At 43.6% G+C, this 15,116-nt stretch overlaps 1 protein-coding gene across 4 annotated transcripts in view; it reads left to right on the top strand.

The window, feature by feature from the left end:
* runx1t1 (RUNX1 partner transcriptional co-repressor 1) overlaps nucleotides 1-14,703 on the top strand; it is a 60,196-nt gene extending 45,493 nt beyond the window's left edge. Inside the window, exons 5-11 of one of the 4 annotated variants that reach the window (XM_061742500.1) lie at nucleotides 1,862-2,043; nucleotides 6,282-6,544; nucleotides 8,145-8,242; nucleotides 9,041-9,236; nucleotides 10,018-10,086; nucleotides 12,164-12,396; nucleotides 13,090-14,703. In XM_061742500.1, coding sequence (XP_061598484.1) covers nucleotides 1,862-2,043; nucleotides 6,282-6,544; nucleotides 8,145-8,242; nucleotides 9,041-9,236; nucleotides 10,018-10,086; nucleotides 12,164-12,396; nucleotides 13,090-13,428 — 1,380 coding nt within the window. In that variant the 3' untranslated portion in view covers nucleotides 13,429-14,703. The remainder of the gene's footprint in view (nucleotides 1-1,861; nucleotides 2,044-6,281; nucleotides 6,545-8,144; nucleotides 8,243-9,040; nucleotides 9,237-10,017; nucleotides 10,087-12,163; nucleotides 12,397-13,089) is intronic. The other 3 variants (XM_061742503.1, XM_061742502.1, XM_061742504.1) reach the window with 3 other exon arrangements.
* Nucleotides 14,704-15,116: the final 413 nt, after the last annotated feature.

Raw genomic sequence — 15,116 nt, forward strand, 5'->3', positions numbered from 1 at the left:
AGTGTTTTCGTTAATGCCTCCCACATCTCACTGGCAATTAGAATGACCTCTAATTAATAAAAAATGAGTTCACCGGGGTTAAAGCAATCTGTTTTAGGCGCTCTCTCTCTCTCTTTTCTCGCAGGGTAATTATGATCATAAACTATTAACGGACCATTAACTCGGGCAGGTAAAGTGGAGGCCAGCCCTCGGCATTTCTTTTACCGCAGCCAATTACCGACGGGAGATTTTCATATGATTATAACGCTGTAATAACTCCTAACAAGTCACGGCTGGGTTTGGATATCTGGCATCAAAATGGTGAAAATAGCTAAATCATTAAGCAAACACATGGAGAATTGTGTAAAAGTAAAAAGAGAAGTAGAAGACTTTTTGAGAGATGATGTCTTTTGAGCACAAAACAAAGATTTAACAGACTTGGAATTTGCAAAGATGGCCTCTCCGAAGGCCCACGTGACACTTCTCGCCCAGATAGCCCGCTCTCTCAGTCTGAGCCCGCCTGATGCAACACTTTCATCTTCTTGCTCCAAAATGCACCCCATCAGATGTGTTTGAAGTGGTTGCTCACATACCTGCATGCTCCCGTGACTCCGCACAAGAAAGCAAGACCCCCTTGTTACTGTGTCTCTTAGAGTTTGGAAATAGCTGCTGTTATTTTTCCTCTTCTTTGTTTTTAATGCATATGGGATAAAGGAACTTCAAGGGTCTTGCTGCCCTCTGAGTCACGGGAAGCAGTTGTGGTTTGGTGGTTTTGCCAAACAAGGAGAGGGTGAGAAGAAATGAAAGAAAATGATCTCTCATTACATCCAATCTGTGTCATTGGATTAAGATTTAAAAAAAAACTCTTTCTGAAGGATAGCAGCACTTTATATGATTTTACTTGTGTTTGAAGACATCATTAAAATAAAATATCAGGAACACGTCACACTTTCTTCACGACCTCAAGCGCAATGAACATACTTATACTGATACTTATGCTAAACAGACAGATCAGCCCACAGTTTACAGAGAACCTGTTCAGAAGAAGAGGGGTTTGCTGTTTTACAGAGGTGTCAAGTAACGAAGTACAAATACTTTGTTACCTTACTTAAGTAGAAATTTTGGTCATCTATACTTCACTGGAGTAATTATTTTCCAGACGACTTTTTACTTTTACTCCTTACATTTTCACGCAATTATCTGTACTTTTTACTCCTTACATTTTAAAAACAGCCTCGTTACTCTATTTCATTTTGGCCTTTAAAAAAAAACTATCCAGTTAAATTGCTCCATCCGGATAGAGTGAATTTGGTTGTGGTTGTTTCAGATGTTCTTGTCCAGTTTTGTTCTTACATCCGTTCCCTCAGATTCCTGCAACTAAACTTGGATGTACATTCCAATAAAGGTTAGGATAAATGATAACATGCCTCTGAAGTTTGACTTTTTGCACCATTACAATACTTATAGGACACTAGTCATCATATCTTCTGCTCTCTGAAACACATGTTAATGCTCAATAGTACACATATATGGTTCTTTAATATATTTGCATTATACTAAGATGCATTCATTTTCAATTGCTTTTGTCCTTAATGGCTTTTTTCTCCCTTACATTACTTTTACTTTTATACTTTAAGTAGTTTTGAAACCAGTACTTTTATACTTTTACTTGAGTAAAAAACTTGAGTTGATACTTCAGCTTCTACAGGAGTATTTTTAAACTCTAGTATCTATACTTCTACCTGAGTAATGAATGTGAATACTGAAGACACCTCTGGATGAGAGGCAGCGCGGTATAGTCTTATTCTTACATCTCCTCCCGGTACCAGTACCGTTGTCTGGTGGACTCGTAATGATGATCCAATGCCGTTTCCTGTTGCAGGCCAACCTGCCGCTGCTTCAGCGGGAGCTGCTGCACTGTGCCCGGCTCGCCAAGCAGAACCCGGCTCAGTACCTGGCCCAGCACGAACAGCTGCTCCTGGACACCAGCACCACGTCTCCGGTGGACTCCTCCGAGCTCCTGCTGGACGTCAACGAGAACGGCAAGAGAAGGACGCCAGACAGGTGAGCGTGTAAAGTCCTTTTTTTTTCTCTCTTTTTGTTTTTTTACATCTCCCCTTTTCTTTTATTTGGCCCCCCTTTCTCTTTTATCTGAGCATAAATCCCTTTGAGCCCACATCTCCGTAAGTGTTACGTTATTCCACGGACCTGAGCTGAGCCAATACCGCGATGTGTAAATGAATGTATGGGAAGTGTCAGTCAGAGCGCCGCTGGGCCTCATGATGTGCTCCACTGGACGTCTCGGCCTCTGGCTCCGGCTTCTAATGGACCAGAGCTGAGGGGAAGAGATGGGAAAAACGGACACGGTTTCACCCACACACACACACGCACGCACGCACGCACGCACACACACACGAATATGAAAGACAGCTAGGATAGATGATGATAGATCCTCTCACTTGGTATGTTTTTGATATCAGTCCAATCACTTATTCACATGCGTCCGAGGGTGTAAAACAGTGTTTGTCTCTCCAGGGACAGACAGACACACACAAACACACACACACACACACACACAGACACACCTAATAACTCCATCCCAACCAGATCATTAAATCTATTTATTTTCAGAGACTTTGACAGTAACTCGATGTTCCCTGCTCTGTTGGATAAGTGTATAGATGCCCCCCCCCCCCCCAGAAACCCATCTGGAATAAGGATGTGTGTCTCAGGGAAGTCAATTTCAGGTGTTGCAGCTGTAAAAACTGAATAAAGTGTACCAATTTACACGTTTACAAGAGGATTTCACTCATGACAATAACGGCTGAGACCCGAGTCTTTACTGCAGCGTGTACACGTACACGTACGTGCGTTCAGGCATAAAACATTATTAAGCCTTTTAAGCTCCTGGACAGCAGCTGGAGAACGCCTGTGTTCGGTTAAGCAGTTCTGCCGGTGCCACCCGTTCCCGGCAAGCATTGTCTCCTGAAATGTGGTCCCAGCGGTGGGAATGTTTTAACTCAGAGGGGAAGGAGAATGTGCATATTATATTTGCTGAGGGCCAAAAAAACGCTGAATGTGATATTAATAATTTTCACCCACCCAACCTCCACCGTGAACTTTTTCTGTAATACCTGCATATTTGCAGGCTGTCTGGTGCAGAAGGGTTTGGGCTTTGGGGGAAAGGTGTGCGCTTTAGTGTGAGAGGGAAAATAAGGGGTGAAAAAAAAAAAAAAAAAAGAAAGGAAGCGTGCATCTGTATCAGTGAGAAGATGCAGTGTGTGTGTGTGTGTGTGTGTGTGTGTGTGTGTGTGTGTGTGTGTGTGTGTGTGTGTGTGTGTGTGTGTGTGTGTGTGTGTGTGTGTGTGTGTGTGTGTGTGTGTGTGTGTGTGTGTGTGTGTGCCCCGGGAGATGAGCTGATAACACGTACAGATGAGGCTCCAGCACCAATATGGCTGGCTAAGCAGCTCTTGTTTCTGCTTACCTCTGCTCCGCACCCCCATCTAATACAGTCTGTGTCAGAATATTGGAATTTGAATGGGATTCCTTAATTACAGACAACAATGCACTTCCAGTGGATGTTAATTAATACAGGAGGCTGCAGGAAACCGACCAGACCAGGAAAATTATAGTAAAGTACGCGTATGAAACAAACACAACATGCTGTCTACAGCTGAGTTAAAAAAAAGGTCATGCAAAATACTAACTGAGAGTTCAACTACTGCCAACTGTCTTTATCATAAAAGTTGCAATTGCATAAATAGGTGATTTCAGATCAGTTTGGCTCGTATTTGTCAAAAGAAAAGCAAAGTTCCTATAGTAAAATCAGTACAAGTGATCTTCTCTTTACAGAGCATTAGGTCAAAACTCAGATTAGTGTATAACCTTTTTTTTTAAGTGAAGAACTGAAATTGACATCTTACGAAACTCTTAACAATCCATCAACTTGAATTCTCCGATGATCTTAACCAAGGTTTCAGACTTTTACTCGTTAATTCTTGTACACGGTCATCAATGCGAAAAACCCAGATGATGTCAAAGGTCTGAAAATACAGACATGTCGTCTGCAAGTGGATGGTTTGGTCACTGGATATCAGACCACCAGTTAAAAGGGGGGATTTTGGAAAAGTAATGACGTTTAAAAATGTCGTGGCGACCCCTTTGTAGGATCCAGAAGAGGCTGAATCTTCAGGGAGTAAAAGTGTACAGATGTTTAAGCAAATCATTGAAATCCCTAAAAGGAAGATTAAACTTTTCCACCAAAGCACATAATTTCACAGAAACAACTCAGAAAACACAAGGTCATATATCATGTCCGATCCTTCAGACGGCACAATAGCCGATGTTAGCACGCCAACAGGGGACTGCTATCACAAACACTTATCGAGGACTCCAGTATGGAGCTATGTTCGCAAATGTCACTTAAAAATGAACTATGCAAAAACATGCAGAGGTGTCAAAAGTATTCACATTCATTACTCAGGTAGAAGTATAGGTACTAGAGTTTAAAAATACTCCTGTAGAAGTTGAAGTATCAACTCAAGTTTTTTACTCAAGTAAAAGTATAAAAGTACTGGTTTCAAAACTACTTAAAGTATAAAAGTAAAAGTAATGTAAGGGAGAAAAAAGCCATTAAGGACAAAAGCCATTGAAAATGAATGCATCTTAGTATAATGCAAATATATTAAATAACCATATATGTGTACTATTGAGCATTACCATGTGTTTCAGAGAGCAGGAGATATGATGACTAGTTGCCTATAAGTATTGTAATGGTGCAAAAAGTCAAACTTCAGAGGCATGTTATCATTTATCCTAACCTTTATTGGAATGTACATCCAAGTTTAGTTGCAGGAATCTGAGGGAACGGATGTAAGAACAAAACTGGACAAGAACATCTGAAACAACCACAACCAAATTCATTATATCCGGATGGAGCAATTTAACTGGATAGTTTTTATTTAAAGGCCGAAATGAAATAGAGTAACGAGGCTGTTTTTAAAATGTAAGGACGGAGTAAAAAGTACAGATAATTGCGTGAAAATGTAAGGAGTAAAAGTAAAAAGTCGTCTGGAAAGTAATTACTCCAGTGAAGTATAGATAACCAAAATTTCTACTTAAGTAAGGTAACAAAGTATTTGTACTTCGTTACTTGACACCTCTGAAAACATGTGGCCTTTATTGAAACTATCTGGAGGTGGAGTTGACATCTCTGAGCTCGGAGGCATGCGGGATGGACCGTCATGCAGCCCAAACGTGTATTGTGGTCGGATAAATCTTTTTTTAAGATGAAATGGACACCAGGATGCGCTCGGTTGACTCGGTGCAAGAATGACTCAGGTATCATGTGATGTGCAGAAAGTAATGTGCTCCTTGTAACAGTTAAATGGGTGGCCTCCTCGACGCATCGCCATGGCGACCGCGAGGACGTGCGCATGTGTATACTCTGGTGTCTGACATAAACATTGTTGTGTTAGAAAACGCTGGGAGACGAGAGCGGGAGGGGGCGGAGGAATGAGACGAGGGAGACAGAGATGGACGGATGGAAGAGAAGAGCATATGGAGAGCTGTGGATGAGCATTAGGAGCCCATAAAAACAGCTCATTAAGAAGTTCAATCTGTTCATCCGAGAGAGGGAAGGGAGAGAAGAGGAGCGAGACAGAGGGGGAGAGAGGAAACTGGGGGACTGCAGCTAGCAGGGAAGGTTGGCAGGTTTTAACTGTGAACTGACAAAGCCGAGAACACACACGTACTGTAGGCACGAAGACGCAAACGCGCATGCAAACACACCTGGACACATTAATCTTAGGAAGCAGCCTAAAAAATTCTGCCTGATCCCCTTGAAACTATTTGTATGCTAGAGTGTGTGTGTATGGCGGGGGGGGCACACATGTTGGAGATTTAATTGTGTGTGTGTATAAATGGAGCAGCTTTCAGGGAAAACATACCAAAAAGATTCCAGGAAAAAACAGCCTTTTATGGCGATAACTCAATCTGGGAGGAGCTGGACTCCAACTGTGACGACACCGACATGAGGTGGACCAGATCTTTTGCTCTTCTGTGGAATACCTGTAACAAACAAATGTTTTATTGCTCATCTTTACAAGTACGTGCAATATAAACGCAGGTACATCCCAGCATCATTTGCTCTCCTCCAGGAGTCTTTTGTTATTGCTTCGAATGTCTCTGTGTGAAGAGTAGAGTTGAACGCTTTCTGTTACAGGAAGTGAAATGTTACCAATTCAGTGCCACTAATATTTGAGCAGTTCAGACTCAGCTCATCCCTTTATTTCTCCATTCAGAACCAAAGAGAATGGCTTTGAGCGAGACGGCGCCCTGCACCCAGATGTCCACCCGAGCAAACGACCCTGCACTATAAGCCCCGCCCAGCGCTTCAGCCCGTCCAATGGGATCTCCTATCAACCCAACGGCCTACAGCACCCCGGCCCGCTCCCGCCGCAGCACTACAGGCTAGACGACATGGCCATCGCCCATCACTACCGCGACACCTACAGACACCCCTCGTCTAATCACCGGGAGATCCGGGACAGAGCCAGGCCCATCGGTGAGGACGCCACATCATTTTGCATGCAGGGCGAGTCAACTTTAGACATAGAGACGCTGAAGTTCTACTGGGACACCGTCAGTCGACAGAGGAAACAAAGCCAAAAAGCTTTTGAGAAGCCGAGGAATTAGTTTGTTTCTAGGGAGATAATCTAAGGCGCACCTACAGGGAAAGCATGGTGGAGGTTCTATCATGCTATGGGGGTTGTTAGCCACCTCAAAAGAGTAATTAACTGAAAGATTACCAATTAATAATTTTAACAAAAATATGTCTGAGGTGGAGTTTTTGAGACTTTTAGAAACACATTTAACTGCACACAAAAAAAATAGTTGAAAAGGAGAAAATTTATAGTTTTACAGTTTGTGATTCCTGACCTAAATCCCAAAGATATAAAATGCAGCTTGTGGATTGAAAAAAGTAAAAAAAACAAACTTTATTTTATATGGGTTACATCTAAAAAACACCAACGTGGGTTGGCTTGCACCTTCCTCAGGGTGGACATGCTTGCCTCCCCTGAGGAAGGCGCAAGCCGACACACGTTGGTGTTTTTTAGATGTAACCCATGTTTAAAAAGAAAACTCCCGCACACCTTCTTCTCACCAGACTAGTGTTTTATTGGGCCCAATAAAAACACTAGTTTGGTGAGAAGAAGGTGTGGGAGTTTTCTTTTTAAATTGGCTGCAGCTTTCCTTCTCCGACGCACCTTTCTGCATATCCGGTGTGCAAAAAGTTTTCTACTTTAGATGTAACCCATGTAAAATAAAGTTTTTTTTTACTTTTTTCAATCCACCAGAGTGCCTGCATTTTTTTTTGAGTTCACTGTTGCACCCATTGCAAGAGCACCGGTGGTTGTAGGGACGCCAGCAGCGCTCCTGTTATTCTGTTTTTTATATTTTTATTTAATTGAAAAAATAAATTCTGCAAACTACGAAAAGCTTGAAAGCATAGCGGTAGAAACGTCCCAAAAGGTAACATCAGAGGGTTTAGAGAGATGTTTCACATCTTTCGTTTTGCAACCACATACGAGTGAAATGGCGGGACGGTAGTTTCTCTGGCGCCGCGGCTCTTTGCGTACCGCTGAGGCGTCATTCCCGCATTCATTTTCATCAGTCTTTGTCAAATTACGCCTGGTGGATCCTTGTTGGAGAGCGACAACTAAAGCCCCACCCGCTGATAGAAATTGAAAGATAACGCACGTGAGACTTCTATGGATGCACATTTCAGCGCGGCGGCGTGGCATCGCATTAGTTTTCCTGAACGGAACAAGCTGTGATGAAGCCGTAATAACGCCCATGGCCCTGGTCTAAATATAGGAGAGACATTTACCATGTCGCACCCCCGTGATGGATGCTTACCGGACTAAAAGTTCATTCATTTTCCCGCAGTTAGGGAGAGAGATATGCACGCAGCAAAGGAAAGGGAACAAGAGGGAGGGGGATAAGGAAGTGGAAAGAGAGGGCGTCAAACAGGAGCAAAGAGAGTCATGTCATATTCATCACTTTTCTGTCACGCTGATGGGTCTTTTTGTTTTTGTCTCTCTACCTTTTCATCCGTTTGTCTGTCTTCGTACGTGTTTGTCTGTTTATCTTCTCCGCTGCAGGGATGCATGCAGGGACACGGCAGGAGGAAGTGATTGACCACAGGCTGACGGACAGGGAGTGGGCTGAGGAATGGAAGCACCTTGACCATGTAAGAAAAGTAATAACCCTTTTTTATTACTCTACTCTACAGCTCTTTCTCTGTAGGTAATAGCTTGTGTGAGTCATTATTCTACAGTAAACTAGTTCACGATCAAGCTAAGGTGTATTATTTTATTCTCTTTAATTTCATACTAGATCATTGAGACTCACATTTGTTACGTAGACAGATATACAACGGGGGTTTTCCTCTTACCTTCGGTTTGTTGTTGCTTTTTTTTATAAAAAAGTCTGCAAAGATCCAAAAGTCTGCACCGAAATGCCTTTTTTTCAGCACTTTTGGTTTGTTATCAGTTACTTATTCACATTCGATAACGCCAGCCGAGGGCCTTGCGTGTCTCATGTGGAAAGAAAAAGTGAGCATCCTTCTAACATTTGACAATTTTTGACTAAAGTGGAAGCTTTCTGGGAGAGAGCAAAAGGAGGATTTTTGTTATTTTCGTAGATTACTGACGTGCATGGTATGTCCCTAAATGGTAATTTGTTTATTTGCAGTACAATAAGCATGCAATGAAAATCTGGATAATTTATCAACGGCAAGTTCATCCTCAGTATTATTAATTTAGTCACTCCAAAGGTTTATCAAGTCAGCTGAAGCGTGACTGGATAAACCTAATCAGTGTGTCAACAGTGAAAGTGTGCCTCTGAAATATGCACATAAATTTCCACCACAAGATGTCACGGTGTCACACCAAAGCGGGGCGGCACATGATAATTGGAACCTTCCACAGCGGCACCGTGGCTTAGTTGCGACCGTGCAAAAAACTCACGTGCCATCTCTGCCTCTTGTCGCACCCAGCTGCTGAACTGCATCATGGACATGGTGGAGAAGACGCGGCGCTCGCTGACGGTGCTGCGGCGGTGCCAGGAGGCCGACCGCGAGGAGCTCAATTACTGGATCAGGAGATACAGCGATGCAGAAGAGCTGAAGAAGGGAGCCGCCAGCGGGCAGTCGAGGCAGCAGAGCCCCGCAGCACAGGAGAACGCAACATCAGGTGGGAAGTCTCACGGATCCTAGGAGTGTTTTAGAAAACATATGTAGGCCTACCAGAAGGGTTGACTTTGCATGTGACATATCTGTACATCTTATCGTATTAAACCAGGGGTCGGCAACCCGTGGCTCTAGAGCCGCATGTGGCTCTTTAGCGCCGCCCTAGTGGCTCCTGGAGCTTTTTAAAAAATGTTTGACCTTTTTTTTCCCTTTTTTCTTATTTTTTCCCCTTTTTTCCCCTCTTTTTTCCTTTTTTTTCTTATTTTTTCTTCTTTTTTCCCTTTTTTCTTTTTTTTTTTTTTTTTTTTCTTTTTTTCTTCCTTTTTCCTTTCCCTTTTAATCTAGACATTTCGACTTTTTTCTCGAAGTGCATAATGAAAAAAAATTTTGCTCCTCTAAAATATTATTTTTATTTTTCTCCTGCTCTAATACTCTTCCATAGATTCGCGTAAAAAAAAAGAGTCATGTGGAAAAACATTAACGGCTACATTTGCAGCCGAGGACCCAGTTCTAACTAATATAGAAACATGCAGCATGTGTTGCCTTCATTCTAAGGCTGATACAAGACTTTTCATTTTTTTGAGACTCCAGACGTATTTGTTTTTTGTGTTTTTGGTCTAATATGGCTCTTTCAACATTTTGGGTTGCCGACCCCTGTATTAAACTATTAAACCGTACTGAAAACAAAGATCCCACCCCGTCCTGCTTGCACCTGTTCCAAGGTTTCGTGCAAAACAGTAGCCGACCTCTGATTGTCATACCTATGTGTTTATGTCACTCCACAGAAATTCACAGGGAGCTGCTGCATCGGCCCGTCTCCGGATACGTCCCTGAGGAGGTCTGGAAGAAAGCCGGTGAGCAGCAGCTCCGTGCCTCCCATCATCACACACTGTAGCTCGTGGCAGCTAGTTCATGCGAATCTGATACAGTTAAAGATGGAAAGATTTACCACCACACTCTAAATAAGATATCCGGACTTGTCTTATAATCAGATTTAGCTCTGCTTTAAAAAGTAAAGTGGTGATATTTACCTTGTTTTTGTTTTGGGGGATTTTTTATCAACTAATGACACATTTGTCAAGGGACATTTGCAGAGCCACATAAGATAAAGCTCTCTTCTTTGAACAGCTTCATTAAAAGCAGCAGTGGTTGCGTCGTGTGTGTGCAGACACTCGGAAAGCTCAGTTCACTATTACTGCTGGTAAAGTGAAAAGAATTTGCTTTGAGGGCTCAACGCTTGAGGAATCCACTTTGTGTTTGCCATCAATGATAGAGTAATCTACCTTTTAAACCTGATGGAGAAAAGAAATTGCACCCTTGCTTGACCAAGCATGATGTGTGAGATACTCAGAACAAGTAATATGCATTTAAATTGAATTGAGTATCACCGTCGGGACTCTGCCCGCTCTCCAGTACTCTCCGTTCCCTCACCTGCTCTGATTGATCTTCCATCTGTGGCATTTGGTGTGTAATCACAATTCTGTGCACACAGCATATATCTCAGGACACCGGGGCAATTTCAATGTCTTCAGTCAGAACAGCAGGTTAAAGAAAGGAAGAGAAAAAAAAACACCCTGCTTGAAAGATTCTGCTCAATCACAGCAGAGAGAGAGAGAGAAGAAAAGTCCCACCCTGTCTGATATTGAAAGCAGGTTTTTGCATCCGTAATATTAATGTAGAGTCTTCTAATGAGGCAAAGTGGAGCGTTTTATCCGATGCAAAGCTGTATGCAGCTCTTATCTGCAGGATGAAACGCGGCTGCGCCTCGCTACCCTTTTCTGCTCGGAGCAGAGTCCGATTTAGCCCAGACAGGAACTGCAAAAAACAGGGTTTTTAACACAATGGACTGCAGCCGTGAATACATCTGTTTGAAACAGGCAAAATGTTTACAGTTGGTGATAAATATTCAAGCACCTTGCACGGTGTCCTACCGCTTTCCCACTTCACCCTCACCGCGTAGGCCTTCGGGATCACAATGGAAATGCATAATTTAAATGTAAATTGGCTGATTTGCATATACAATTAGTCAAGTAAGAGGCTCGATGTGAGCAAACAAAAAGCACTCCTTTTGCTTTGACATTCAGTCAGAAACGCACAGCTTAATACCCACACACAAGGTCAGTCACTGCACAAAACAAGCACCAAATGGCACCTCGCATAAGCTTAAAAGAACAGTTTATGAGTGATTACATGCAATAATACTCATATGTTGTTGATGTGAGGATATATATTACCAGCTTAAATAAAAAGACATATATTTTTCAGGTTTCCTCTTCTAGTAAGGTCTCATCAGTTTCCTATTAAAACATCACACACTCAAGCATTAAGCAGATGATTTTCCTAATCAGTTTATTAATTACAGGGTTTACAAATAAGAATTCCTAAGAGCATGAATATTTTCACCAAATCCACTGATGAGACTAATATTTGGGTTTGATACGTTGCTGAGCTAAATGTCAGGGTTTAGCTAGAAACTACTTCAGTGATGTCTGATGTCATAATACCATAAGCACATCTCCTGGCCAATAAAAAGATCTGTCTGAAGGGAAAAAGGCCTTTAATATTCCTCATGAGCATCGGGGTAAGTTGCGCTGCTCCCATTTGCTCGTGATCTCTGTGATTGCCTGAACTCTTCCCGAAAGAGGCATGGGAAGCTGCAGATCAATTGGATTTAAAGCTGCAGGCACTGAAACAGCTCATCTGTAACAGCTCTGAAGGGGTTTTATAGGCCATGTATAATGAATAATATATGTCATTCTTTTATGTGAAACTGGAGTACTAAAAGGGAGGATTACACGTCCCTTTTGATATGCAGACACAGTGACTGTGTTGTCCAACCTAAACAAAAGTAAAAACTGAAATGTTGAAATGTTGTGTTGTATTTGCTTCAAAACTCAACTTCAGAGTGACATGATGAACGCTGCGTTGCAGGTCCCGGAGGCTTGACTTCCTCTGTGTCTGCACTCTTTCCAGAGGAGGCGGTGAATGAGGTGAAGCGTCAGGCGATGTCAGAGCTGCAGAAAGCCGTGTCAGAGGCCGAGCGCAAGGCGCACGAGATTATCACCAGCGAACGGGCCAAGATGGAGCGCACGGTCGCCGAGGCCAAGCGCCAGGCAGCAGAGGATGCACTGTCCATCATCAACCAGCAAGAGGACTCCAGTGAGGTAAGAACCTAGAACCTCGCTTTGGGTGCAGAACATTAATGTTCTCCACTTCAAATATTTTATTTGAGGAAACGAGGAGATGCAACCGTCTGTCCACGTGTATTTCCTCCTCTTTGTTCCTGACACGGTAGCCAGATGATAACAAGGGTGCTGCCCATTCATGAGGGGAAATAAGGAAAATGACTCTCATTTGCTAATGGCCGTTGCAGACCTTTACGTTTAATCAGTTAAGTGCAGGGGGGGGAAATATGTCTCACATTTGACATTAATTGCTGGAGTGATGTTTATGAGCGAAGCATCCCAGAGGAGAACTTTCAGAAGCTGTTTATGACTTTGTTCTCCGGTTCCCTGTGAACGCGCAGCTGGCCTGACTCGTTCACTTTGTGGTTTCCGAGATATATAAGAGGCCTTATGTGTAATTAGTGATGGTTTTGATCTGTGTCTGGTTCAGTTTAGTCATAAATGCCAAGACGTGTTTCATGATGAAAACTGAATTTGTTAGTTCTCTGATGAATCACTTTGCTGTTACTAATTATGTTTCTGTTTGAATGGTCTTAAAATGATATATACAAGAGCTCCTGGCTATGCCGTGCCTGTTCTGTCTCCGCAATCTCCCCCTTCAGCTGAAACCACTGAGAATCTTCCAGCTGTATGATTGATTGCAGTCGCTGACTTTGTGTGTCTGTCCGTCAGAGCTGCTGGAACTGCGGTCGTAAAGCCAGCGAGACGTGCAGCGGCTGCAACACGGCGCGCTACTGCGGCTCGTTCTGCCAGCACAAGGACTGGGAGAAGCACCACCACGTCTGCGGTCAGACCCTTCAGGCCCAGCAGCAGCAGCAGCAGCAGCAGCAGCAGTCCAGCCAGCAGCAGGGAGGCGTGCCGGGATCGGAGACCCCGGCTCCCGTCAGCTCCTCCGCCTGCACCCCGAGCAGCGGGACCGGGAGCCCCGCCGCGACCCCGCCTGCTGCCACCCCGCGCTCCTCCACCCCCAGCACCCCGTCCTCCTCTGCCCTTGACGGCACACCACGCTAAGAGACTCGCGCAGCAGCCACCAGGTGGAACCGCCAGCCCCCACGGACTCACGAGCAGCACGCCTGTCGACGGTGCCGCCGCGCAAAAACATGCTCCAACCACTTGGCTAACAGAAAAAGATGGAAATGCTTCTGTCTATCTCGCAGCGTCGTCAAAGAGGGAAAGAAGACGAGGTCCATAATCAGGTCATATTGACTTGCCATGAACTTTAAAGAAACACAAAGATATTCTTTGTTTTGAATGAATGAATTTAAAAATGTACATCCTTTTATTGTTACACTTTTTGCGATTCTCGTCTGTTTGTCGTTGTACCTGTTGTCGTTACCGTTGCTATCATTGTATCTTATCTTATTTTTCTCTGTAAATATGAAGAGACTGATCAGATAGGCGTCAACTCAAGATGAAGTATGTCTGAGCCCCCCTTTTAAATGTCTTTTATTTTTCATTCTTGAGAAAATGCCTATTTCCTCCCCGCACCCCCGAGGAGCGAGACTCGACGACCTCAGACGTTTGACCAAACGGCGCACCAAGGTAACATTACGGAATTACCGGAGTCATCAAAACTCCCGGAGAAGAAAGAGATTAGACTGAAATACCTTACAGACACACAGACTCTGCCTGCAGAGAGGAGAGGATGGACTGAAACTCTGGCCCACAGACCGCCATCAAAATGAGCAGCTGTGCAGCAGATTGCAAGCAGAGGCAGCTGTTCAGCCGACGTTATTTCCTTCTCACTTGTAATGATATCCAGGTCAGTGGGCTGGGAAATACAAGCCCGCCCCCCCTCTCCCCTCTCCCTCCCCAACCCCGCCAAGGATGTAAAAGGAAGGATTCTTGGACAAGACACAAAACTTTGCCCACGGCACACGTGGAGCATGTTCTGAATACAATTCGTTCATGCTCGGTGGGTCAGTAAACGCTCTCAAGCAAACAGGAAGTGAGGTCATCACCCCGCCAGCGAGACTGTCAGAAACCTAAGGACGTGGAGACTCACCTGATGCAACCCCCCCCCCCCCCCCCCCCCCCCCCTCCTGTCTCAACTTTGAAAACTATTTTCACCTTTTCTTCATGTTCTTCTTTGTTTCCTGTAGATGTCACAGTGTTTAACACTTCTGTCCTGTGCTGTCACCGATGGTTATTTATTGTATATTTGTTGGACAAGTGTGGCAATGCATAGTAGTTCAACCGGTCACAACTCCCGAGCCCTTCACTCCCTCTCTCTCTCTCTCTCTCTCTGTCTCTCTCTCTCTCTCTCTCTCTGGCGCAAAAGAGGTTTAGAAAAAAAGAAGTGTTATCATTCTCCATACCGCTTTTTCTATTCTGTGTGTAAGTGGTAGGTTCTACGTAGCTCCGAGTTTCATTCCTCCCCGTCCTCAAGAAAAGACACAAGCTAAGTCTCAGAGCTGCTACTCGAGTCCAACCCAGATCTTTTCTGAGAACTAGCATGTTAACCTAAATGTTTTGTACAAGGGGACACATAAACGTATTTGCACTGTCACAGAGGTTATTTCAGCATGCTTTTTTTTTCTTTTTTTTTTTCAGAATACATGTGTTGTCGGTATAGAGCCATAATTCATCAAGCCTTTCGTCCGTAGAAGCATTATATCTTTTTTTTTTTTTTTTACATCCTTTGGATGGATGCCATGAAAATGTAAACACAAAAGCATTTTTCTTTCTACCCACCATTC

This window comes from Cololabis saira, chromosome 15 (assembly GCF_033807715.1).
Source record: "Cololabis saira isolate AMF1-May2022 chromosome 15, fColSai1.1, whole genome shotgun sequence".
Classification (NCBI taxonomy): Eukaryota; Metazoa; Chordata; class Actinopteri; order Beloniformes; family Belonidae; genus Cololabis; species Cololabis saira.